The following is a 27,285-nucleotide window of genomic DNA, read 5'->3' as shown; positions in this document are numbered from 1 at the left end:
TATAGTAGTTATATTCTTGTACATAGGGGCAGTATTATAGTAGTTATATTCTTGTACATAGGGAGCAGTATTATAGTAGTTATATTCTTGTACATAGGAGCAGTATTATAGTAGTTATATTCTTGTACATAGGAGCAGTATTATAGTAGTTATATTCTTGTATATAGGGGGCAGTATTATAATAGTTATATTCTTGTACATAGGAGCAGTATTATAGTAGTTATATTCTTGTACATAGGGGCAGTATTATAGTAGTTATATTCTTGTACATAGGGAGCAGTATTATAGTAGTTATATTCTTGTACATAGGGGCAGTATTATAGTAGTTATATTCTTGTACATAGGGGGCAGTATTATAATAGTTATATTCCTGTACATAGGGGCAGTATTATAGTAGTTATATTCTTGTACATAGGGGCAGTATTATCGTAGTTATATTCTTGTACATAGGAGCAGTATTATAGTAGTTATATTCTTGTACATAGGGGCAGTATTATACTAGTTATATTCTTGTTCATAGGAGCAGTATTATAGTAGTTATATTCTTGTACATAGGAGCAGTATTACAGTAGTTATATTCATGTACATAGGGGGCAGTATTATAGTAGTTATATTCTTGTACATAGGGGGCAGTATTATAGTAGTTATATTCTTGTTCATAGGAGCAGTATTATAGTAGTTATATTCTTGTACATAGGAGCAGTATTATACTAGTTATATTCTTGTACATAGGAGCAGTATTATACTAGTTATATTCTTGTACATAGGAGCAGTATTATACTAGTTATATTCTTGTACATAGGGGGCAGTATTATAGTAGTTATATTCATGTACATAGGGGGCAGTATTATAGTAGTTATATTCATGTACATAGGGGGCAGTATTATAGTAGTTATATTCTTGTACATAGGAGCAGTATTATAGTAGTTATATACTGGTACATAGGAGCAGTATTATAGTAGTTATATTCTTGTACATAGGTGCAGTATTATACTAGTTATATTCTTGTACATAGGTGCAGTATTATACTAGTTATATTCTTGTACATAGGTGCAGTATTATACTAGTTATATTCTTGTACATAGGTGCAGTATTATACTAGTTATATTCTTGTACATAGGAGCAGTATTATACTAGTTATATTCTTGTACATAGGAGCAGTATTATACTAGATATATTCTTGTACATAGGGGCAGTATTATAGTAGTTATATTCTTGTACATAGGGGCAGTATTATAGTAGTTTTATTCTTGTACATAGGAGCAGTATTACAGTAGTTATATTCTTGTACATAGGAGCAGTATTATAGTAGTTATATTCTTGCACATAGGGAGCAGTATTATAGTAGTTATATTCTTGTACATAGGGAGCAGTATTATAGTAGTTATATTCTTGTACATAGGAGCAGTATTATAGTAGTTATATTCTTGTACATAGGAGCAGTATTATAGTAGTTATATTCTTGTACATAGGAGCAGTATTATAGCAGTTATATTCTTGTACATAGGGGCAGTATTATAGTAGTTATATTCTTGTACCTAGGGCAGTATTATAGTAGTTTTATTCTTGTACATAGGGGCAGTATTATAGTAGTTTTATTCTTGTACATAGGGGCAGTATTATAGTAGTTATATTCTTGTACATAGGAGCAGTATTATAGTAGTTATATTCTTGTACATAAGGGGCAGTATTATAGTAGTTATATTCTGGTACATAGGAGCAGTATTATACTAGTTATATTCTTGTACATAGGGGCAGTATTATAGTAGTTATATTCTTGTACATAGGAGCAGTATTATACTAGTTATATTCTTGTACATAGGAGCAGTATTATAGTAGTTATATTCTTGTACATAGGGGCAGTATTATCGTAGTTATATTCTTGTACATAGTTGCAGTATTATAGTAGTTATATTCTGGTACATAGGAGCAGTATTATACTAGTTATATTCTTGTACATAGGGGGCAGTATTATAGTAGTTATATTCTGGTACATAGGAGCAGTATTATACTAGTTATATTCTTGTACATAGGTGCAGTATTATAGTAGTTATATTCTTGTACATAGGGGCAGTATTATCGTAGTTATATTCTTGTACATAGGGGCAGTATTATCGTAGTTATATTCTTGTACATAGGGGCAGTATTATCGTAGTTATATTCTATTACATAGGGGCAGTATTATAGTAGTTATATTCTTGTTCATAGGAGCAGTATTATAGTAGTTATATTCTTGTACATAGGAGCAGTATTATACTAGTTATATTCTTGTACATAGGAGCAGTAATATACTAGTTATATTCTTGTACATAGGAGGCAGTATTATAGTAGTTATATTCTTGTACATAGGAGCAGTATTATAGTAGTTATATTCTTGTATATAGGGAGCAGTATTATAGTAGTTATATTCTTGTACATAGGGGGCAGTATTATAGTAGTTATATTCTTGTACATAGGAGCAGTATTATAGTAGTTATATTCTTGTATATAGGGAGCAGTATTATAGTAGTTATATTCTTGTACATAGGGGGCAGTATTATAGTAGTTATATTCTTGTACATAGGAGCAGTATTATAGTAGTTATATTCTTGTACATAGGAGCAGTATTATACTAGTTATATTCTTGTACATAGGAGCAGTATTATACTAGTTATATTCTTGTACATAGGGGGCAGTATTATAGTAGTTATATTCTGGTACATAGGAGCAGTATTATAGTAGTTATATTCTTATATATAGGGGCAGTACTACAGTAGTTATATTCTTGTACATAGGAGCAGTATTATAGTAGTTATATTCCTGTACATAGGGGGCAGTATTATAGTAGTTATATTCTTGTTCATAGGAGCAGTATTATAGTAGTTATATTCTTATATATAGGTGCAGTATTATAGTAGTTATATTCTTATATATAGGTGCAGTATTATAGTAGTTATATTCTTGTACATAGGAGCAGTATTATACTAGTTATATTCTTGTACATAGGAGCAGTATTATACTAGTTATATTCTTGTACATAGGGGGCAGTATTGTAGTAGTTATATTCTGGTACATAGGGGGCAGTATTATAGTAGTTATATTCTGGTACATAGGAGCAGTATTATAGTAGTTATATTCTGGTACATAGGTGCAGTATTATAGTAGTTATATTCTTGTACATAGGAGCAGTATTATACTAGTTATATTCTTGTACATAGGAGCAGTATTATAGTAGCTATATTCTTGTACATAGGAGCAGTATTATAGTAGCTATATTCTTGTACATAGGAGCAGTATTATAGTAGTTATATTCTTGTACATAGGGACAGTATTATAGTAGTTATATTCTTGTACATAGGAGCAGTATTATAGTAGTTATATTTTTGTACATAGGGGGCAGTATTATAGTAGTTATATTCTTGTACATAGGAGCAGTATTATAGTAGTTATAGTCTTGTACATAGGAGCAGTATTATAGTAGTTATAGTCTTGTACATAGGAGCAGTATTATAGTAGTTATAGTCTTGTACATAGGGGGCAGTATTATAGTAGTTATATTCTTGTACATAGGGGGCAGTATTATAGTAGTTATATTCTTGTACATAGGAGCAGTATTATAGTAGTTATATTCTTGTACATAGGGAGCAGTATTATAGTAGTTATATTCTTGTACATAGGGGCAGTATTATAGTAGTTATATTCTTGTACATAGGAGCAGTATTATAGTAGTTATATTCTTGTACATAGGGGGCAGTATTATAGTAGTTATATTGTTGTACATAGGAGCAGTATTATAGTAGTTATATTCTTGTACATAGTGGCAGTATTATAGTAGTTATATTCTTGTACATAGGGGGCAGTATTATAGTAGTTATATTCTTGTACATAGCGGGCAGTATTATAGTAGTTATATTCTTGTACATAGGGGGCAGTATTATAGTAGTTATATTATTGTACATAGGGACAGTATTATAGTAGTTATATTCTTGCACATAGGAGCAGTATTATAGTAGCTATATTCTTGTACATAGGAGCAGTATTATAGTAGTTATATTCTTGTACATAGGGGACAGTATTATAGTAGTTATATTCTTGTACATAGGGGCAGTATTATAGTAGTTCTATTCTTGTACATAGGGGCAGTATTATAGTAGTTATATTCTTGTACATAGGAGCAGTATTATAGTAGTTATATTCTTGTACATAGGGGCAGTATTATAGCAGTTATATTCTTGTACATAGGGGGCAGTATTATAGTGGTTATATTCTTGTACATAGGGGCAGTATTATAGTAGTTATATTCTTGTACATAGGGGCAGTATTATAGCAATTATATTCTTGTATACAGGGGCAGTATTATAGTAGCTATAATTTGCGTATTACGTATGGCTCCTGCCTTGGTTCTGTATATATATACACACACACACACTACCGTTCAAAAGTTTAGGGTCACCCAGACAATTTTGTGTTTTCCATGAAAGCTCGTAATTTTATACTTTTATTTATCAAATGAGTTGCAAAATGATTATAAAATATCGTCCAGACATTGACAAGGTTAAAAATAATGATTTTTATTAGAAAGAATAATTTTCCCCTCCAGACTTTGCTTTGGTCACAGAATGCTCCTTTGCAGCAATTCCAGCATTGCAGACCTTTTTCTAGCTGGTTATTTGCTGAAGTAATCTTGAGACATTTCCCCCCCGTGCTTCCTGAAGACCCTCCACAGGTTGGATTGGCTTGATGGGCACTTTTTTCGTACCATACGGTCAAGCTGCTCCCACAACAGCTCAATGGGGTTGAGATCTGGTGACGGCGCTGGCCGCTCCATTACAGATAGAATACCAGCCGCCTGCTTCTTCCCTATATAGTTCATGTATAATTTGGAGGTGTGCTTTGGGTTATTGTCCTGTTGTAGGATGAAATTGGCTCCAATCAAGCGCTGTCCACAGGGTACGGCATGGCGTAGCAAAATGGAGTGATAGCCTTCCTTACTCAAAATCCCATTTACCTTGTACAAATCTCCCACTTTACCAGCACCAAAGCAACCCCAGACCATGACATTACCTCCACCATGCTTGACAGATGGCATCAGGCACTCTTCCAGCATCTTTTCAGTTGTTCTGCGTCTCACAAATGTTCTTCTTTGTGATCCAAACACCTCAAACTTTGATTCGTCTGTCCATAAAACTTGTTTCCAAACTTCCTCTGTCCAATGTCTGTGGTCTTTTGCCCATATTAATCTTTTCCTTTTATTAGCCAGTCTCAGATATGGCTTTTTCTTTGCCCTGAAGGCCAGCATCCCGGAGTCGCCTCTTCACTGTAGACGTTGACACTGGCGTTTTGCCTGTACTATTTAATGAAGCTGCCAGTTGAGGAGCTGTGAGGCGTCGATTTCTCACACTAGAGACTCTAATGTCCTTGTGTTGTTGCTCAGTTGTGCAGCGCGGCTCCCACTTCTCTTTCTTCTCTGGTTAGAGCCTGTTTGTGCTCTCCTCTGAAGGGAGTAGTACACACCGTTGTAGGAAATCTTCAGTTTCTTGGCAATTTCTCGCATGGAATAGCCTTCATTTCTAAGAACAAGAATAGACTGTCGAGTTTCACATGAAAGTTCTCTTTTTCTGGCCATTTTGAGAGTTTCATAGAACAAACAAATGTAATGCTCCAGATTCTCAACTAGCTCAAAGGAAGGTCAATTTTATAGCTTCTCAAATCAGCCAAACCGTTTTCCGCTGAGCTACCATACTTGTGCAAGGGTTTTCTAGGGTTTTCTAACCATCCATTAGCTTCTTACACAGTTAGCAAACACAATGTACCATTAAAACACTGGAGTGGTGGTTGGTGGAAATGGGCCTCTATACACCTATGTAGATACTGCAATAAAAACAAGACGTTTGCAGCTAGAATAGTCATTTACCACATTAACAATGTATAGAGGGTATTTCTGATTCATTTAATGTTAGCTTCATTGAAAAAAAAAGTGCTTTTCTTTCAAAACTAATGAAATTTCTAAACGACCCCAAACTTTTGAACGGTAGTGTATATATATATATGGTCTCTAGGATTGTGCGGTCAGTGTGATATGTTGCAGTCACTGATATTCTCCCTGTATACAGTAATACATATCTGTAGCTGCACATCGTACATGAAAGCTGATCTGCTTCCGGCGGCTCCCGGGTTCAGGTCGAGGTGTCACTCTCGCTGCAGAAAGAACCTCTATTTTAAATAAAAAATGCCAAAGGGCTGGAACAGAAGCCCACAAGGAGCGGGGAGCGCAGGGGTAACCTGACCCCCTTCGTTTCCCCGTCTGTTTCCGCTCTGCGGGGCACAAGTCCTGGTGAACTCACATGGACGACCCCCTCCCCATTCTGTATATTTACTTTCTTCCAATAGGAATTAGCTCATTACTTTTTCCATGATTAGATTTTCTCCATGTATGTGAGCAGCGGGCACTGCCAGGACACCAAGGTCCATGCCCACGTGCCAGCTATGACTGCCTGGAGTAGTGCATTGTGGGAGCTGAGCTGTTAGGTCACATGTCTCACAACTAGGTGGTGCTAGCTGCTGACTTGTGGACGCTCGCCATGGGCCGTACTCTGCTGAGCTGCATGCAGGGGCCCCTTTCAGGCCAGTGCAGGGGCCGTTCTTAGAGCAGTGCAGGGCCCCTCTCAGGCCAGTGCAGGGGCTCTTATCCGGACAGTGCAGGGGCTCCTATCCGGGCAGTGGAGGGGCTCCTATCCGAACAGTGCAGGGGCCCCTCTCAGGCCAGTACAGGGGCTGCTATCCAGGCAGTGCAGGGGCCGTTCTTAGAGCAGTGCAGGGCCCCTCTCAGGCCATTGCAGGGGCTGCTATCCGGACAGTGCAGGGGCCACCTCTCCGGCCAGTGCAGGGGCTCCTATTCGGGCAGTGCAGAGGCTGCTATCCGGACAGTGCAGGGCCCCCTCTCAGGCCAGTGCAGGGGCCGTTCTTAGAGCAGTGCAGGGCCCCTCTCAGGCCATTGCAGGGGCTGCTATCCGGACAGTGCAGGGGCACCTCTCCGGCCAGTGCAGGGGCTCCTATTCGGGCAGTGCAGGGGCCGCTCTTAGAGCAGTGCAGGGGCCCCTCTCCGGCCAGTACAGGGGCTCCTATTCGGGCAGTGCAGGGGCCGCTCTTAGAACAGTGCAGGGGCCGCTCTTAGAGCAGTACAGGGGCTCCTATCCGGACAGTGTACACAGGAGGTGGCTGAGGTGTGCAGCGCGTGCAGCAGGTGTGCAGATCACTGCTGACAACAGAGATGAGACACAATAGCTCAGATTCTGCTCTGTGCAAACAGCCGAGGAGGAGGACGGGCGCTGCGCACCGTGATGACAGACGTCAGGGCCATTGTGCACAGGTACAACTCTTCTCCTCAAGCACAAGGGAGGACATGTCTACTAAGCAGTGATAGTGATCCCACCAAATACCCCAATAATGACCACTGCCTCCGGTGCTACAGGGTGAGAAGAGAAATTCTGCAGCCGCAAGAGCTGGAATCTCCCACTATTCTCAACATCTTATATATCTTCATAAAGATTTCTCAGGATCAGTAATGTAATGTATGTACTCAGTGACTGCACCAGCAGAAAAGTGAGTGCAGCTCTGGAGTATAATACAGGAGGTAACTCAGGATCAGTAATGTAATGTATGTACACAGTGACTGCACCAGCAGAATAGTGAGTGCAGCTCTGGAGTATAATACAGGATGTAACTCAGGATCAGTAATGTAATGTATGTACACAGTGACTGCACCAGCAGAATAGTGAGTGCAGCTCTGGAGTATAATACAGGATGTAACTCAGGATCAGTAATGTATGTACACAGTGACTCCACCAGCAGAATAGTGAGTGCAGCTCTGGAGTATAACACTGGATATAACTCAGGATCAGTAATGTAATGTATGTACACAGTGACTGCACCAGCATAATAGTGAGTGCAGCTCTGGAGTATAATACAGGAGGTAACTCAGGATCAGTAATGTATGTACACAGTGACTCCACCAGCAGAATAGTGAGTGCAGCTCTGGAGTATAATACAGTATGTAACTCAGGATCAGTAATGTAATGTATGTACACAGTGACTGCACCAGCAGAATAGTGAGTGCAGCTCTAGGGTATAATACAGGATGTAACTCAGGATCAGTAATGTAATGTATGTACACAGTGACTGCACCAGCAGAATAGTGAGTGCAGCTCTGGGGTATAATACAGGATGTAACTCAGGATCAGTAATGTAATGTATGTACACAGTGACTGCACCAGCAGAATAGTGAGTGCAGCTCTGGGGTATAGTCCAGGATCAGTACGGGGTCAGCCATGTGATGTGTGCACAGTGACCTGTGACTTCTCGTGCTGTCACTCACCTCTCTTCTGCATGAAGCTGAACAGATCATCCAGGAATTCCTTCCTCTTCGGGTCGTCATCCAGTTCGTACAACTGTAAGATAACGCAGAGATTCAGCATTAAAACCTCACATGACACGATGTGTCGGTCGGAGTTACCCGTGTCGGCTCCTTTCTTACCCTTCCATCAGTTATGGGTCTGATAAGTGAGTGCACAGCGGAGGAGATAACACTGGTGTGCAAGGAGCGGTGGGGGCATTACAGACCTCCGCTCTGGGTGGAGTTCCCCTTTATTAAGAATTGACCATGGGATGGTGCGGCCTCCCACCCCGTCTGCAGGATGAGGGTCTCCGGCCATTTAGTGTGTGCTCAGCTGGGTACGGGCCGGTGATTGGTAAGGCGTACAGGTCCCAGGTGTGACGTCAGGGACCCACTATGACCGCTCTCGCAGTCTGCCCCCACGTCACCTGTGTGTCTGTCCAGTCTACCTGTCGACGGCGGCACCATCACAGCCGCTTCTCTATGGCCGAAGTGCAGAAATCTCTCCAGCCTTTCCAACCATCCCACAAAGACCATAAAGCAGGTGCTGCTTCCGATATCCCCAGCCCAAACTGCTGGGGGCGCCACTGACAGTCACCGTGGGATCATAATGTCTCCCATGTGAAGAGAATGTCACAGGACTGACTTCAATCAACCATTTTCCTCCTGGCTCCTGATTCCTGGAGCTTTCACTGTCGCTCGGGTGGAGTTGCCCTTTAACCCATTGTCTTGGTGGAGTCTCCGTGATTTCAGAAGGGGATATTAGTGGGGTAAGTTTCATCTGCAGCCCCCACCCCCCCCCCCCCGGCTGGATCTGATCAGCAGGATTCCCGCACATAGCGGCGGCGCCTGTGGTCATTAAGTGGTTAAGACGTGACATGACAGCTCGGGGAGCCCCGAGGAGCGCGGCCGCCTGCTATCGACAGCTCGGCTAATGTATTGTGTTCTGCAGCTCGTGAAGTCTCCCCTATTTATTGTCCTCGGCCGCGGAAGCGATTCCATTATCAGAGCATTAAATATACAATAAGCCCAGATTTAAAGGGGATAGACAACAGGGCACTTTTTTTTTTTTTTACTTAAATGGATTTATTTTAGGCTAAAAAATATTTTTGCAATTGGGTCGAGTTAAAAAATTTGCTCTTCTATTTGCAGAATGAGTTAAGTAACCGTCTGTCAGTAAGCTCCTTCTGACGAGAGAGTCTGGAACTCTTATCTGTGCTTTGAACGAAATTTTAAAAAACAATAAAATCGCCCCTTAAAGGTGTCCGGGTTGTTTAAAGTTGTGATTGACATGTCACATGACCGGGAGGCGGGAATGAGCCCCTTCAAGGGCTTAGTATGAATGGGGTTAATAGTGGAGATCTGCACCCTCTGTCATCACCGTTTTACCCTCGGCCGCACTGTGCACCAGCCCATTTGCAGCAGTTTTGGACCCCCTGTAAGTGACTGTCGAGTTAGCCTGAGCGCTGCGGGCGCAGCACCTGCTCCTGCACCTCCACGATGGCGGTGTGAGTGCAGCATCTCCACCGCCAGAGTAGTGAACCGTCCAACTTGTCAGGTCGCTGACCGCGATAAAACACAAATAATGAGGCTGGAACGTTATCAGATCATATAAAGCAGCTCTGACTGGCGGTAATTATCGGCCCGCCGGCCTGACGCCCCCGGTAAGACGACTTCCCAAACATAATGAGGTTATATAAGTGAGCAGCCGCTGCCAGAACAATAATTGCTGGGTCAAGAGGCCCTTCGATTTCTCCAATAACTGAGACCTACGGATCAATAAGGACAACTGATCCGGGACCGGGAGGCCGCGGCTGGCAAGTGGCACAATCAGCCGCCGACTCCGACAGGAGATTGCTGGATTCCTGGGATTTGTACCTGAACTTTGTGGATGAAGGTTTGCCAATAATGATAACAACTGGTGTCTCCTTTAATAGCGCCCCACGTCATTACTATTGAGAAGGAGGATAGCCTCACCGAAGCTCACTAACAAAAGACAGATAGGATAGCCTCACCGAAACTCACTAACTCCTAGCCTGAGGAAAGAAATGTGGAGGGAGGATAGCCATAGACCACCAGCATGAAAAAGGAAAGGACAGATAGGATAGACTCACAGTAACTGACTAACTTCTAGTCTGAGGAAAGAAATGTGGAGGGAGGATAGCCATTAGCTAACAGCATGAAAAGGAAAGGACAGATAGGATAGCCTCACCGAAACTCACTAACTCCTAGTCTGAGGAAAGAAATGTGCAAGGAGGATAGCCATAATCTAACAGCATGAAAAGGAAAGGGCAGATAGGATAGCCTCACCGAAACTCACTAACAAAAGACAGATAGGATAGCCTCACCGAAACTCACTAACTCCTAGTCTGAGGAAAGAAATGTGCAAGGAGGATAGCCATAATCTAACAGCATGAAAAGGAAAGGACAGATAGGATATCCTCACCGAAACTCACTAACTCCTAGTCTGAGGAAAGAAATGTGCAAGGAGGATAGCCATAATCTAACAGCATGAAAAGGAAAGGGCAGATAGGATAGCCTCACCGAAACTCACTAACAAAAGACAGATAGGATAGCCTCACCGAAACTCACTAACTCCTAGTCTGAGGAAAGAAATGTGCAAGGAGGATAGCCATAATCTAACAGCATGAAAAGGAAAGGACAGATAGGATAGCCTCACCGAAACTCACTAACTCCTAGTCTGAGGAAAGAAATGTGCAAGGAGGATAGCCATAATCTAACAGCATGAAAAGGAAAGGGCAGATAGGATAGCCTCACCGAAACTCACTAACAAAAGACAGATAGGATAGCCTCACCGAAACTCACTAACTCCTAGTCTGAGGAAAGAAATGTGCAAGGAGGATAGCCATAATCTAACAGCATGAAAAGGAAAGGACAGATAGGATAGCCTCACCGAAACTCACTAACTCCTAGTCTGAGGAAAGAAATGTGCAAGGAGGATAGCCATAATCTAACAGCATGAAAAGGAAAGGACAGATAGGATAGCCTCACCGAAACTCACTAACAAAAGACAGATAGGATAGCCTCACCGAAACTCACTAACTCCTAGTCTGAGGAAAGAAATGTGCAAGGAGGATAGCCATAATCTAACAGCATGAAAAGGAAAGGACAGATAGGATATCCTCACCGAAACTCACTAACTCCTAGTCTGAGGAAAGAAATGTGCAAGGAGGATAGCCATAATCTAACAGCATGAAAAGGAAAGGGCAGATAGGATAGCCTCACCGAAACTCACTAACAAAAGACAGATAGGATAGCCTCACCGAAACTCACTAACTCCTAGTCTGAGGAAAGAAATGTGCAAGGAGGATAGCCATAATCTAACAGCATGAAAAGGAAAGGACAGATAGGATAGCCTCACCGAAACTCACTAACTCCTAGTCTGAGGAAAGAAATGTGCAAGGAGGATAGCCATAATCTAACAGCATGAAAAGGAAAGGGCAGATAGGATAGCCTCACCGAAACTCACTAACAAAAGACAGATAGGATAGCCTCACCGAAACTCACTAACTCCTAGTCTGAGGAAAGAAATGTGCAAGGAGGATAGCCATAATCTAACAGCATGAAAAAGGAAAGGGCAGATAGGATAGCCTCACCGAAACTCACTAACTCCTAGTCTGAGGAAAGAAATGTGCAAGGAGGATAGCCATAATCTAACTGCATGAAAAGGAAAGGACAGATAGGATAGCCTCACCGAAACTCACTAACAAAAGACAGATAGGATAGCCTCACCGAAACTCACTAACCCCTAGCCTGAGGAAAGAAATGTGCAGGGAGGATAGCCATAATCTAACAGCATGAAAAAGGAAAGGGCAGATAGGATGGCCTAACCGAAACTCACTAACAAAAGACAGATAGGATAGCCTCACCGAAACCCACTAACCCCTAGCCTGAGGAAAGAAATGTGGAGGGAGGATAGCCATAGACCACCAGCATCAAAAAGGAAAGGACAGACAGGATAGACTCACAGTAACTGACTAACTTCTAGTCTGAGGAAAGAAATGTGCAGGGAGGATAGCCATAATCTAACAGCATGAAAAGGAAAGGACAGATAGGATAGCCTCAACGAAACTCACCAACAAAAGTCAGATAGGATAGCCTCACCGAAACTCACTAACCCTTAGCCTGAGGAAAGAAATGTGCAGGGAGGATAGCCATAGACCACCAGCATGAAAAAGGAAAGGATAGATAGGATAGACTCACAGTAACTCACTAAATCCTAGCCTGAGGAAAGAAATATGCAGGGAGGATAGCCATAATCTAACAGCATGAAAAGGAAAGGGCAGATAGGATAGCCTCACCGAAACTCACTAACAAAAGACAGATAGGATAGCCTCACCGAAACTCACTAACAAAAGACAGATAGGATAGCCTCACCGAAACCCACTAACCCCTAGCCTGAGGAAAGAAATGTGGAGGGAGGATAGCCATAGACCACCAGCATGAAAAAGGAAAGTACAGATAGGATAGCCTCACCGAAACTCACTAACTCCTAGCCTGAGGAAAGAAATGTGCAGGGAGGATAGCCATAGACCACCAGCATGAAAAAGGAAAGTACAGATAGGATAGCCTCACCGAAACTCACTAACTGCTAGCCTGAGGAAAGAAATGTGCAGGGAGGATAGCCATAGACCACCACCATGAAAAAGGAAAGTACAGAAAGGATAGCCTCACCGAAAACTCACTAACTCCTAGCCTGAGGAAAGAAATGTGCAGGGAGGATAGCCATAGACCACCAGCATGAAAAGGAAAGGGCAGATAGGATAGCCTCACCGAAACTCAGGAACTCCTAGCCTGAGGAAAGAAATGTGCAGGGAGGATAGCCATAATCTAACAGCATGAAAAGGAAAGGGCAGATAGGATAGCCTCACCGAAACTCACTAACAAAAGACAGATAGGATAGCCTCACCGAAACTCACTAACCCCTAGCCTGAGGAAAGAAATGTGGAGGGAGGATAGCCATAGACCACCAGCATGAAAAAGGAAAGGACAGATAGGATAGACTCACAGTAACTGACTAACTTCTAGTCTGAGGAAAGAAATGTGCAGGGAGGATAGCCATAGACCACCAGCATGAAAAGGAAAGGGCAGATAGGATAGCCTCACCGAAACTCACTAACAAAAGACAGATAGGATAGCCTCACTGAAACTCACCAACAAAAGACAGATAGGATAGCCTCACCGAAACTCACTAACTCCTAGCCTGAGGAAAGAAATGTGAGGAGGATAGCCATAGACCATCAGCATGAAAAAGGAAAGAACAGATAGGATATCCTCACCGAAACTCACTAACTCCTAGCCTGAGGAAAGAAATGTGCAGGGAGGATAGCCATAGACCACCAGCATGAAAAAGGAAAGAACAGATAAGGATAGCCTCACAGTAACTCACTAACTCCTAGCCTGAGGAAAGAAATGTGAGGAGGATAGCCATAGACCACCAGCATGAAAAAGGAAAGGACAGATAGGATAGCCTCACCGAAACTCAGTAACTCTAAGAAATGTGCAGGGAAGATAGCCATAAACTAACAGCATGAAAAAGGAAAGAACAGATAAGGATAGCCTCACAGTAACTCACTAACTCCTAGCCTGAGAAAAGAAATGTGAAGAGGATAGCCATAAACTCCCAACTTGAAAGAGGAAAGAACAGATAGGACAGACTCGCAGCAATTCACTACTACTAGACCGAGAAAAGAAATGTTCAGAGAGGATAGCCAAAGAGAACTCAAAGCCTGACAGGGAGGATATCCTAAAAGAACACTGAGCCCGACAGACGAAAAGGTAGATAGGATAAACTCACAGTAACTCACCAACTAGTAGTATGAGGAAAGAAATGTGAAGAGGATAGCCATGAACTTTCAGCCTGAGAAAGGAATGTACACTGGGGCAATCTCACAGTAACTCACTAACTCCTAGTGACCAAGGAAAGAAATGTGCAGAGGATAGCCATGAACTTCCGGTCTGAAAAAAAAGAAAGTGCAAATATGACAGTTTTACAGTAACTCACTAACTCCTAGTAGGAGGAAAGAAATGTACAAGGAGGATAGCATATCAAGAGCACATAAATTGTCCACGTGAAGGACCTAAGTACAGCAAGGTTAGTCTCACGAAGACCCACAAATGTACAGAGAGGATAACCTCACAAGATAGTATAGCCATACAGGGAACCACTAGCTCACAATCTGTGTAAAGAAATGTATACAGAGGATAGCCAGACAGAAACCCACCAGGTTCTAGTCTGAAGCAAGAAATGTACAGATAGGATATCCTCACAGAAACCCATTAACCTCCACTCTGAGTAGAGAAATGTACAGAGAGGATAGCCACATACAAACACATTAACTCCCAGAGTGGAAATTACAGAGAGGATAGACTCAAAATAACCCAGTAACTCTCAGTCCGGTTAAATAAATCTATAGAGAGGATAGCCACATTTCACTACTAACTCCCAGTCTGAGAGAGTACAGAGAGGATAGATTGAAAAGAACCCAGTAACTATCAGTCCAATGAAACAAATATACCGAGAGGATAGCCACATTTCACTACTAACTCCCAGTTTGAGAGAGTACAGAGAGGATAGACTCAAAATAACCCAGTAACTCTCAGTCCGGTTAAATAAATCTATAGAGAGGATAGCCACATTTCACTACTAACTCCCAGTCTGAGAGAGTACAGAGAGGATAGACTGAAAAGAACCCAGTAACTCTCAGTCCAATGAAATAAATATATCGAGAGGATAGCCACATTTCACTACTAACTCCCAGTCTGAGATAGTACAGAGAGGATAGACTGAAAAGAACCCATTAACTATCAGTCCAATGAAATAAATATATCGAGAGGATAGCCACATTTCACTACTAACTCCCAGTCTGAGAGAGTACAGAGAGGATAGACTGAAAAGAACCCAGTAACTATCAGTCCAATGAAATAAATCTATAGAGAGGATAGCCACATTTCACTACTAACTTCCAGTTTGATACAAGAAATGTACGAAGAGGATATCCGCACAGAAACCCACTAACTCTTGGTTGGAGGAAAGAGATGCATAAAGGATAGTCACATAGTAACCACTATCTCGTGTTCTGTGTACAGAGTATCTGGCATTGCTCCCCCTACAGGAAGGAAGAGGAACTTGGTGAAAAGGCCACAATGTCTTCGACTTGATCGAAGCTGCAGATGGTGCACGGGATTAGGATGGAATTCATTTGAATGCAGTCAAATTGGAGAAGCAGGAAAAGCCCGGATCCCGAGGGTAATTATTAGGATTTGCAAATCAAATATCTGCTGGTTCAACAACATTAAAAAGGAATCCGTATCCTCCAGAATATCCGCCCACAGGAGAGCAGCGATATATACATCAGTAATGGGGTACATGGTGACACCCCTGCAGGCCAAGTGATCAGGACTCCCGATGGGGAGAGTCAGTGATTACAGTCAGCCATGGAGAAGACCATGTGGGACTGGTCTAAATATGGCGGCACAATGAGGTCTACATAATCTACATGTTGATGAGCCCCAACCATCGTCAACACAATGTGGGACCAGGGAACATGTGTAATGGAAGCCCCATAGAAGTGAACATGGGGCTCACTATGGGGCAGACATGGCACCATGGCCGCCTTCTTCCTTGGCCTCTTATGGGCGAGATGGTTGGAAAGTCACAGGAATCCCACATAGAAAAAGGTTGATCTTCAGAGCTAGACGATGATTAGAGACAACTAGATGGACAAGCTTGGCTTAAGAGCTGACAATCTTGCCTCGCACTGGAGCACAGCTATGACTCCAGGGTGCACAGTTTAGAATCTATACGAGGTGCTACGTTTTTTGCCAGGGACTAGTGAACTGGCATTGACCCATGGGGGGCCCTCCCGGATGATGAGAGCCACTTCTAAGGTTCTGGTCATTGGATCGGTCATCCTGATTTGCCTGTCTGTTTACAGAGAGTGTTCACCGCAGCGGCATGCGTGCAGGTCCGAGCAGACATCGTGCGGCCCATTATGGAAAGCAGGCATCCACCATGGCCCTGTCCGGAGGCCGCATGACGTCTACAGCCGCCTTTGCATGGTAATTTCCTTTAGAAATTGATATGGACACTGAACAGGAAATTCAAGGAGGCTTAGTAAGACTGACCACTGGCAGGAGAGCTTAACCCTCTCACTGCCGGGGGTGGGGGGACACGAGACAAGTGTAGCACTGGATGAGATAGGAGAATCTCCAGGGCCTGGCTCACAGATGTCCACGAGCAACTGGTCAGCAAAACTTCACTCCTCCTATACATACAATGGGAGTGCTGTATGGGGTCTGCTGGTGGAGCGGACTATTTTGAGGCACGGGCATAGTCAGTCACACGTTATTCATTCAGTGATATATAGAAGGTCGGAAGTGCTTCAGAACAATGGGGGTCTCCATTATTCCCAGAGGAAAGCAGAAAGAAAATGCTGCTACCTCACTGTGTCTCCAATCCACCAACTTTACTCCATGACCAAATATAAACATATCCGACACTGATTGTCCTCAGTGGTGGATACGTTTTATTGGCGAACAGAAAAGATGGTAATAAATTGCAAACTTTCAATTCGGGTATCTTCTTCAGGCATAATAAAAGCTCCAGTCTCTTCTTCAGGCACAGTGAAAGCTCCAGTCTATTCTTCAGGCACAGTGAAAGCTCCGGTCTCTTTTTCAGGCACAGTGAAAGCTCCGGTCTCTTCTTCAGTCATAGTGAAAGCTCCGATCTCTTCTTCAGTCATAGTGAAAGCTCCGGTCTTTTCTTCAGTCATAGTGAAAGCTCCGGTCTCTTCTTCAGTCATAGTGAAAGCTCCGGTCTCTTCTTCAGTCAGAGTGAAAGCTCCGGTCTCTTCTTCAGTCATAGTGAAAGCTTCGGTCTCTTCTTCAGTCATAGTGAAAGCTCCGGTCTCTTCTTCAGTCATAGTGAAAGCTCCGGTCTCTTCAGTCATTGTGAAAGCTCCAGTCTCTTCTTCAGTCATAGTGAAAGCTCCAGTCTCTTCTTCAGTCATAGTGAAAGCTCCAGTCTCTTCTTCAGTCATAGTGAAAGCTCCAGTCTCTTCAGTCATAGTCAAAGCTCCAGTCTCTTCTTCAGTCATAGTGAAAGCTCCAGTCTCTTCTTCAGTCATAGTGAAAGCTCCAGTCTCTTCTTCAGTCATAGTGAAAGCTCCGGTCTCTTCTTCAGTCATAGTGAAAGCTCCGGTCTCTTCTTCAGGCATAGTGAAAGCTCCGGTCTCTTCTTCAGTCATAGTGAAAGCTCCAGTCTCTTCAGTCATAGTGAAAGCTCCAGTCTCTTGTTCAGTCATAGTGAAAGCTCCAGTCTCTTCTTCAGTCATAGTGAAAGCTCCAGTCTCTTCTTTAGTCATAGTGAAAGCTCCAGTCTCTTCTTCAGTCATAGTGAAAGCTCCAGTCTCTTCTTCAGTCATAGTGAAAGCTCCAGTCTCTTCTTCAGTCATAGTGAAAGCTCCGGTCTCTTCTTCAGTCATAGTGAAAGCTCCGGTCTCTTCTTCAGTCATAGTGAAAGCTCCGGTCTCTTCTTCAGGCATAGTGAAGGCCTGCAATTTTCATTGAGGACTCTCAATGTTGAATATTTTTCTATCTATCGGCTAACAAGATACTGTACCCAACTGGAGGCACCAAGGGCAGTGACAGGCATGGTATTAGTGTACTGTGCAGTGCAAAGGACACCCAACTGGTGTCTAGGCGTTTGCTTGGTTGTTGGGTGGCAGCCTCTTATTGATCTGGCCTCTATATCTTCTCAAGTCCTGATGGTTTTTATACGGCTTGGTGATGAATACTTCCCTTCTCCAGCCGCCTCCTCCCCCTCCTCATGCAATTTTACAGCTCTCATTTCAGGAATAAAATAGCTTATTTACAACCGGCTCCTTTCAGCCTTGTTGGGACAGCTGTTAAAATTCCTTCCTGGTGTCTCCCTCCCCCCTTCCTCTTTGCTTCTCCTCCTCTTCCTCACTTAAGACATTTCTCCGCAATGTTTATAGGTTTTCTGGGTAAGTGATAGCATACAGTGGCTCAATGACAACTATCCCGTCAATTCAACATATGTATAAGAGGTGCAGGACGTGAGATCAGAGAAGACTGGTCCTTTAAGGTGTTGAGTCTGCAGGCTACATGTGCACCTGCTACCTGGGATTCTGCTCTGGTTTGTTTGGGAGGTAATGGCTCCAGCTGGACATGAACTTTAGGCTCTGAGCCATCATTACCCAAATGCCAAAGTATAAGAACCAACAAACCACTGGATGAGGCCTGTTATTGAGGAATCTAACAATTAGCTAAACAATTTTCCCTGTCATTTGTTTCCCTCTGATGTGAAGATAGAAGTATCTGGTAGCCGCTTATCTCCCCCTCTTCTACTGAAATAATATGGGCATTCGGCAGATCTTTGCTTCCTCCCCCGACTCTTCCATACACAGGAGCACTCTCAAGCCCAGAGATTCAAGCGTTTCTTCTCGAGTCCTGAGATTCAGAGGTTTCTTCTTGCATTTTAGGATTGAGATGTTTACTTACTAGGATTAACATGTTTCTTCTCGAGTCCTAGGATTCAGACGTTTCTTCTCGAGTCCTAGGATTCAGACGTTTCTTCTCGAGTCCTAGGATTCAGACGTTTCTTCTCGAGTCCTAGGATTCAGACGTTTCTTCTCGAGTCCTAGGATTCAGACGTTTCTTCTCGAGTCCTAGGATTCAGACGTTTCTTCTCGAGTCCTAGGATTCAGACGTTTCTTCTCGAGTCCTAGGATTCAGACGTTTCTTCTCGAGTCCTAGGATTCAGACGTTTCTTCTCGAGTCCTAGGATTCAGACGTTTCTTCTCGAGTCCTAGGATTCAGACGTTTCTTCTCGAGTCCTAGGATTCAGACGTTTCTTCTCGAGTCCCAGGATTCAGACGTTTCTTCTCGAGTCCCAGGATTCAGACGTTTCTTCTCGAGTCCCAGGATTCAGACGTTTCTTCTCGAGTCCCAGGATTCAGACGTTTCTTCTCGAGTCCCAGGATTCAGACGTTTCTTCTCGAGTCCTAGGATTCAGACGTTTCTTCTCGAGTCCTAGGATTCAGACGTTTCTTCTCGAGTCCTAGGATTCAGACGTTTCTTCTCGAGTCCTAGGATTCAGACGTTTCTTCTCGAGTCCTAGGATTCAGACGTTTCTTCTCGAGTCCTAGGATTCAGACGTTTCTTCTCGAGTCCTAGGATTCAGACGTTTCTTCTCGAGTCCTAGGATTCAGACGTTTCTTCTCGAGTCCTAGGATTCAGACGTTTCTTCTCGAGTCCTAGGATTCAGACGTTTCTTCTCGAGTCCTAGGATTCAGACGTTTCTTCTCGAGTCCTAGGATTCAGACGTTTCTTCTCGAGTCCCAGGATTCAGACGTTTCTTCTCGAGTCCCAGGATTCAGACGTTTCTTCTCGAGTCCCAGGATTCAGACGTTTCTTCTCGAGTCCCAGGATTCAGACGTTTCTTCTCGAGTCCTAGGATTCAGACGTTTCTTCTCGAGTCCTAGGATTCAGACGTTTCTTCTCGAGTCCTAGGATTCAGACGTTTCTTCTCGAGTCCTAGGATTCAGACGTTTCTTCTCGAGTCCTAGGATTCAGACGTTTCTTCTCGAGTCCTAGGATTCAGACGTTTCTTCTCGAGTCCTAGGATTCAGACGTTTCTTCTCGAGTCCTAGGATTCAGACGTTTCTTCTCGAGTTCCAGGATTCAGACGTTTCTTCTCGAGTCCCAGGATTCAGACGTTTCTTCTCGAGTCCTAGGATTCAGACGTTTCTTCTCGAGTCCTAGGATTCAGACGTTTCTTCTCGAGTCCTAGGATTCAGACGTTTCTTCTCGAGTCCTAGGATTCAGACGTTTCTTCTCGAGTCCTAGGATTCAGACGTTTCTTCTCGAGTCCTAGGATTCAGACGTTTCTTCTCGAGTCCTAGGATTCAGACGTTTCTTCTCGAGTCCTAGGATTCAGAAGTTTCTTCTCGAGTCCTAGGTTTCAGAAGTTTCTTCTCGAGTCCTAGGATTCAGACATTTCTTCTCGAGTCCTAGGATTCAGACGTTTCTTCTCGAGTCCTAGGATTCAGACGTTTCTTCTCGAGTCCTAGGTTTCAGATGTTTCTTCTCGAGTCCTAGGATTCAGACATTTTTTTCTCCAGTCCTAAGATTCAGACGTTTTTTTCTCCAGTCCTAAGATTCAGACGTTTCTTCTCAAGTCCTGAGGTTCATATGTTACTTTTTGAGTTCAAAGATTCAGATGTTTTTTTTCTAGTCTTATATTTCAGATGTTTTTTTTTTTAGTACCGAGATTCAGATATCTGTTCTTTAGTCTTGAGATTCAGATATTTTTCAGAATCTTGAGTTTCAGCTGTTACTTCTTGAATCAGTAAATCAGATATTTCTCTGAGTCCAAGGATTCTTCTTAAGTTATAAGATTCTAATGTTAGTTCTTGATTCTTGAGATTTAGATGTTTGTTTGAGTCCTACGGTTTCTTTTTAAGCTTGTATATTCTCACTGTGTTTGTGTAGGTTTCCTACGGGTTTCCTTTCACTCCATAAGTTATACTGAACACAGTAGCTGATGGCAGTATCTGTAAAATGCTGGAGCCCTGAGATTCAGTTGTTTCTTCTTGAGTCCTGAGATTCAGTTATTTCTTTTCAAGTCCTGAGAATCAGAGATTACTTTTTAGTCCTGAAATTCATGTTTTTTTTCTCCCATTTTCAAATTTATATTTTTCTTGTGTCCTGAGATTCAGATGTTTCTTCTCAAGTAATAAGATTTTAGAAGATTTTTTTTTTTCAGAAATCCTGAACTGCAATGTTACGGTACTTCTCTAGTCCTGAAATATAAATGTTTCCTCTCAAATTCTAAGATTTAATTATTTTTTTTTTTCTCTCAAGTTCTGAGATCTGATGTTTGATTTTCAGCATTAAAATTAAGATCTCATTTGTTGTGTTGTTGGATTCAAGTATTACATTTCGGATCCACCGATTAAGATGGCACCTCTTAAGTTCTAGTATTCAGATGTTTCTGTTTCAAGTAGGAAGATTTGGATCTTTCTTCTCTTCTCCAGTTGTGAAATTCAGATATTTATTTTCTAATCCTAAGATTTAGATGGTTCTTCTCAACTTCTAAGATTCAAATGTTTCTCTCAAAGTTGTGAAATTCAGTTATTTCTTCTCTAGTTTCCAGAGTCAGCTGTTACTCCTCAAATCTTGAGATTCAGATGTCACATCTCAAGTCCTGAGATTTAGTCATCAGTTCTTTAGTCCTGAGCTTCAGATGTTTCTTTTTGATTCCTTAGATTTTAATGATTTTTTTTTTCTCAAATCTGAGTACTATGTAAATTCAAAAGTTTTGTTGGTAGTCCTTAGATACAGATATTTCTCCTTGAGTCATCAGATGTAAATGTTTCCTGAAATTTAGATTCTCAAGTCCAGAGATGCAGATGTTTCTTTTCGAATCCTGACATTCAGATGTTTCTTCTCAAGTCCTGAGATTCAGCTGTTTTTTTTCTGAGTCTTGAAATTCAGATATTTTTTGTTGAGTTATGAGATTTAGATGTTTCTTCTGGAGTCCTGAGAGTCAGGTCTTTCTTTATGAGTCCTGAGATTCAGATGTTACTTCACGAGTCCTGAGATTTAGATGCTTCTTCTCAAATCCTGAGAGTCAGGTCTTGAGATTCAGATGTTTTCTAGAATCTTGTGATTCACCTGTATATTCTTCAGTGCTGAGATTCAGATATTTTTCTCGGGTTTTCAGATTCAGATGTTTTGTCTTGATTCTAGTGATTTAGACTAATCTTCTCAAGTTTTGAGATTCAGGTGTTTTTCCTGATTTCTCACATTCAGATTTTCCTTCTCATATTCTGAGATTCACATGTTCTTTCCCAAGTCCTGAGATTCAGATGTTAATTCCCTAGTCCTAAGATTCAGATGTTTATTTCAGCATCCTAAAATTTAGATGTTTCTTCCCAAGTCCTGAGATTGAGATGTTTGTTCCCAAGTCCTGAGGTTGAGATGTTTCTTCCCAAGTCCTGAGGTTCAGATGTTTCTCCCCAAGTCCTAAGATTTAGATGTTTCTTCCCAAGTCCTGAGATTGAGATGTTTCTTCCCAAGTCCTGAGGTTCAGATGTTTCTCCCCAAGTCCTAGGATTTAGATGTTTCTTCCCAAGTCCTAAGATTCAAATGTTTCTTCCCAAGTACTGAGATTGAGATGTTTCTTCCCAAGTCCTGAGGTTCAAATGTTTCTCCCCAAGTCCTAAGATTCAGATGTTTCTTCCCAAGTCCTGAAATTCAGATGCTTTTCTCAAGTCCTGAGACTCATATGTTTTTTTCTCAAGTCCGGAGATTCAGATCTTTCTTTCTGAATCCTGAAATTCAGATGCTTTTCTCAAGACCGCAGATTCACATGTTGTTTCTCAAGTCCTGAGATTCAGAAGTTTTTTTTTTGAGTCCCGAGATTCAGATGTTTCTTTCCGAGTCCAGAGATTCAGAAGTTTTTTCTCAAGTCCTAAGATTCAGATGTTTTTTTCTCAAGTCCTGAGATTCAGAAGATTTTTTTTGAGTCCAGAGATTCAGATGTTTCTTTCCGAGTCCTGAGATTCAGAAGTTTTTTCTCAAGTCCCAAGATTCAGATGTTGTTTCTCAAGTCCTGAGATTCAGAAGGTTTTTTTGAGTCCCGAGATTCAGATGTTTCTTTCTGAGTCCTGGAGATTCAGATGTTTTTTTCTCAAGTCCTGAGATTCAGATGTTTCTTTCCGAGTCCTAAGATTCAGATTTTTCTTTTCAAGTCCAAACATTAATATGTTTTTCTCAATTCCGGAGAGTTGGATGTTTCCTTCCAAGTCCTGAGATTAAGAGGTTTCTTCTTCAGTCCTGAGATTCAGATGTTGCTTTCTGAATCATAAAATGTTTGTTTTTTTCTCAATTGCTGAGATTGCAAAATTTTGTTATCCAGATCGAGTCCCAAGATTCAGGAGTTATTTCTAGAGTTTCGCTCAACTCAAACCAAAATGACATTAGTTGTACCTGACGCTGCAGAAACATATTTCTACAGCTAGGAGGCAGCGTGAACCGTATGGTGAAATAATAACGGAGACTTATGTTAATGCTCAGGCCTTAGTGGTCAGTGTGGGGTGGATGAGGGACCTTCAGCTTTAGCCACCGGGGACACTAGATACCTAGGACTCTGGTATTGATAGCCCCAATGTGGGGGTGAACCATCACCGTAAATATACGGCTGCAAGTCCCTGGCACTGAGACGGTTAACCCTCCATTATTTAGCAGCCAAAGAGACAAGAAGTGACGGCCTGACAACATCTTGTTGGGAAATGTCATGTTATTAATTATTCAGAGTGATGTAGAGGTAAGGAACAGCACATGTGAGGTCTCACGAGAAGTTGGGGTCTGATGGAAACACCCATGTATAGGGTCACTGTGACAGTGCTGCCCGCAGGGGGTCTCCCCATCAGATCCCCACCCTACACGTCTTTTCTTTCCATCTCATCCTCTGGTTCCTTGTCTAGGATTATGCGGTGAGCCGTCAGTGATTCCCATTGGGCCCGGCGTGGACGGTATCTATGCTCCGTCCCTGTGCTGCCGGCGCCGCGGGTTACACCGGTTTATGTAATCGCGGAGCTGACAATCAGGGAAGAGAGAAGCCGCCTCGGGACTCGCATGTCCTCTGTGTGAACCTTGGATGGGCTCCAGGCCCGGCTCGTGCGAGGGCTTCCCCCTCTTGTTATCACTGACGTATGGAGGAGATCCAACAACCACAGAGCTGGCAGGTCTCCATCACCAGCAGATGGGGAAGTGTGTCAGCACCGCCGGCTGCACCGCCGCCCACGGCCACCGCGCGCTCCGCACACAACACCGGAGCGGAATTATTAAGGACAGACAGAAAAATGGTGCAAAATAATGGAAAAGTAATTTACCCCCAACTAATCCCCAATCACATGTCCCTGCACCGACAACTGACCACTGCAGCCAATCACCTCTCTGCCTAGACTGCAGGGAGTACCGCGTCTTGTAGCTCATCCTATCCTGTGTGACTCTGTCTGCTGAGCCGTGTATCTAATCCTATCCTGTGTGATACTGTCTGCTGAGCCGTGTATCTAATCCTATCCTGTGTGATACTGTCTGCTGAGCCGTGTATCTAATCCTATCCTGTGTGATACTGTCTGCTGAGCCGTGTATCTAATCCTATCCTGTGTGATACTGTCTGCTGAGCCGTGTATCTAATCCTCTCCTGTGTGATACTGTCTGCTGAGCCGTGTATCTAATCCTCTCCTGTGTGATACTGTCTGCTGAGCCGTGTATCTAATCCTCTCCTGTGTGATACTGTCTGCTGAGCTGTGTATCTAATCCTCTCCTGTGTGATACTGTCTGCTGAGCTGTGTATCTAATCCTGTCCTGTGTGATACTGTCTGCTGAGCCGTGTATCTAATCCTATCCTGTGTGATACTGTCTGCTGAGCTGTGTATCTAATCCTGTCCTGTGTGATACTGTCTGCTGAGCCGTGTATCTAATCCTATCCTGTGTGATACTGTCTGCTGAGCTGTGTATCTAATCCTGTCCTGTGTGATACTGTCTGCTGAGCCGTGTATCTAATCCTGTCCTGTGTGATACTGTCTGCTGAGCCGTGTATCTAATCCTATCCTGTGTGATACTGTCTGCTGAGCCGTGTATCTAATCCTGTCCTGTGTGATACTGTCTGCTGAGCCGTGTATCTAATCCTGTCCTGTGTGATACTGTCTGCTGAGCCGTGTATCTAATCCTGTCCTGTGTGATACTGTCTGCTGAGCCGTGTATCTAATCCTATCCTGTGTGATACTATCTGCTGAGCCGTGTATCTAATCCTATCCTGTGTGATACTGTCTGCTGAGCAGTGTATCTAATCCTATCCTGTGTGATACTGTCTGCTGAGCCGTGTATCTAATCCTATCCTGTGTGATACTGTCTGCTGAGCCGTGTATCTAATCCTGTCCTGTGTGATACTGTCTGCTGAGCCGTGTATCTAATCCTGTCCTGTGTGATACTGTCTGCTGAGCCGTGTATCTAATCCTATCCTGTGTGATACTGTCTGCTGAGCCGTGTATCTAATCCTATCCTGTGTGATACTGTCTGCTGAGCCGTGTATCTAATCCTATCCTGTGTGATACTGTCTGCTGAGCCGTGTATCTAATCCTATCCTGTGTGATACTGTCTGCTGAGCCGTGTATCTAATCCTATCCTGTGTGATACTGTCTGCTGAGCCGTGTATCTAATCCTATCCTGTGTGATACTGTCTGCTGAGCCGTGTATCTAATCCTCTCCTGTGTGATACTGTCTGCTGAGCCGTGTATCTAATCCTCTCCTGTGTGATACTGTCTGCTGAGCCGTGTATCTAATCCTCTCCTGTGTGATACTGTCTGCTGAGCTGTGTATCTAATCCTCTCCTGTGTGATACTGTCTGCTGAGCTGTGTATCTAATCCTGTCCTGTGTGATACTGTCTGCTGAGCCGTGTATCTAATCCTATCCTGTGTGATACTGTCTGCTGAGCTGTGTATCTAATCCTGTCCTGTGTGATACTGTCTGCTGAGCCGTGTATCTAATCCTATCCTGTGTGATACTGTCTGCTGAGCTGTGTATCTAATCCTGTCCTGTGTGATACTGTCTGCTGAGCCGTGTATCTAATCCTGTCCTGTGTGATACTGTCTGCTGAGCCGTGTATCTAATCCTATCCTGTGTGATACTGTCTGCTGAGCCGTGTATCTAATCCTGTCCTGTGTGATACTGTCTGCTGAGCCGTGTATCTAATCCTGTCCTGTGTGATACTGTCTGCTGAGCCGTGTATCTAATCCTGTCCTGTGTGATACTGTCTGCTGAGCCGTGTATCTAATCCTATCCTGTGTGATACTATCTGCTGAGCCGTGTATCTAATCCTATCCTGTGTGATACTGTCTGCTGAGCAGTGTATCTAATCCTATCCTGTGTGATACTGTCTGCTGAGCCGTGTATCTAATCCTATCCTGTGTGATACTGTCTGCTGAGCCGTGTATCTAATCCTGTCCTGTGTGATACTGTCTGCTGAGCCGTGTATCTAATCCTGTCCTGTGTGATACTGTCTGCTGAGCAGTGTATCTAATCCTCTCCTGTGTGATACTGTCTGCTGAGCCGTGTATCTAATCCTGTCCTGTGTGATACTGTCTGCTGAGCCGTGTATCTAATCCTATCCTGTGTGATACTGTCTGCTGAGCCGTGTATCTAATCCTATCCTGTGTGATACTGTCTGCTGAGCCGTGTATCTAATCCTATCCTGTGTGATACTGTCTGCTGAGCAGTGTATCTAATCCTCTCCTGTGTGATACTGTCTGCTGAGCCGTGTATCTAATCCTATCCTGTGTGATACTGTCTGCTGAGCCGTGTATCTAATCCTATCCTGTGTGATACTGTCTGCTGAGCCGTGTATCTAATCCTATCCTGTGTGATACTGTCTGCTGAGCAGTGTATCTAATCCTATCCTGTGTGATACTGTCTGCTGAGCCGTGTATCTAATCCTATCCTGTGTGATACTGTCTGCTGAGCCGTGTATCTAATCCTATCCTGTGTGATACTGTCTGCTGAGCCGTGTATCTAATCCTATCCTGTGTGATACTGTCTGCTGAGCCGTGTATCTAATCCTATCCTGTGTGATACTGTCTGCTGAGCCGTGTATCTAATCCTATACTGTGTGATACTGTCTGCTGAGCCGTGTATCTCATCCTATCCTGTGTGATACTGTCTGCTGAGCCGTGTATCTAATCCTATCCTGTGTGATACTGTCAGCTGAGCCATGTATGTAATCCTATCCTGTGTGATACTGTCTGCTGAGCCGTGTATCTAATCCTATCCTGTGTGATACTGTCTGCTGAGCAGTGTATCT

The 27,285-nt window shown here is 43.0% G+C and overlaps 1 protein-coding gene across 1 annotated transcript in view; it reads right to left on the bottom strand.

The window, feature by feature from the left end:
- Nucleotides 1-27,285, bottom strand: part of ARID3C (AT-rich interaction domain 3C) — a 254,624-nt gene that overhangs the window by 109,387 nt on the left and 117,952 nt on the right. Inside the window, exon 2 of the mRNA XM_073683233.1 lies at nucleotides 8,354-8,426. Coding sequence (XP_073539334.1) covers nucleotides 8,354-8,426 — 73 coding nt within the window. The remainder of the gene's footprint in view (nucleotides 1-8,353; nucleotides 8,427-27,285) is intronic.

The sequence above is a fragment of the Phyllobates terribilis genome, unplaced genomic scaffold (genome assembly GCF_046119375.1).
Source record: "Phyllobates terribilis strain yellow unplaced genomic scaffold, ASM4611937v1 Scaffold_1__5_contigs__length_1240528914, whole genome shotgun sequence".
NCBI classification, from domain to species: Eukaryota; Metazoa; Chordata; class Amphibia; order Anura; family Dendrobatidae; genus Phyllobates; species Phyllobates terribilis.
Note: the sequence above shows the minus strand (reverse complement) of the source record. Positions and strands in the feature narration are given on the sequence as shown.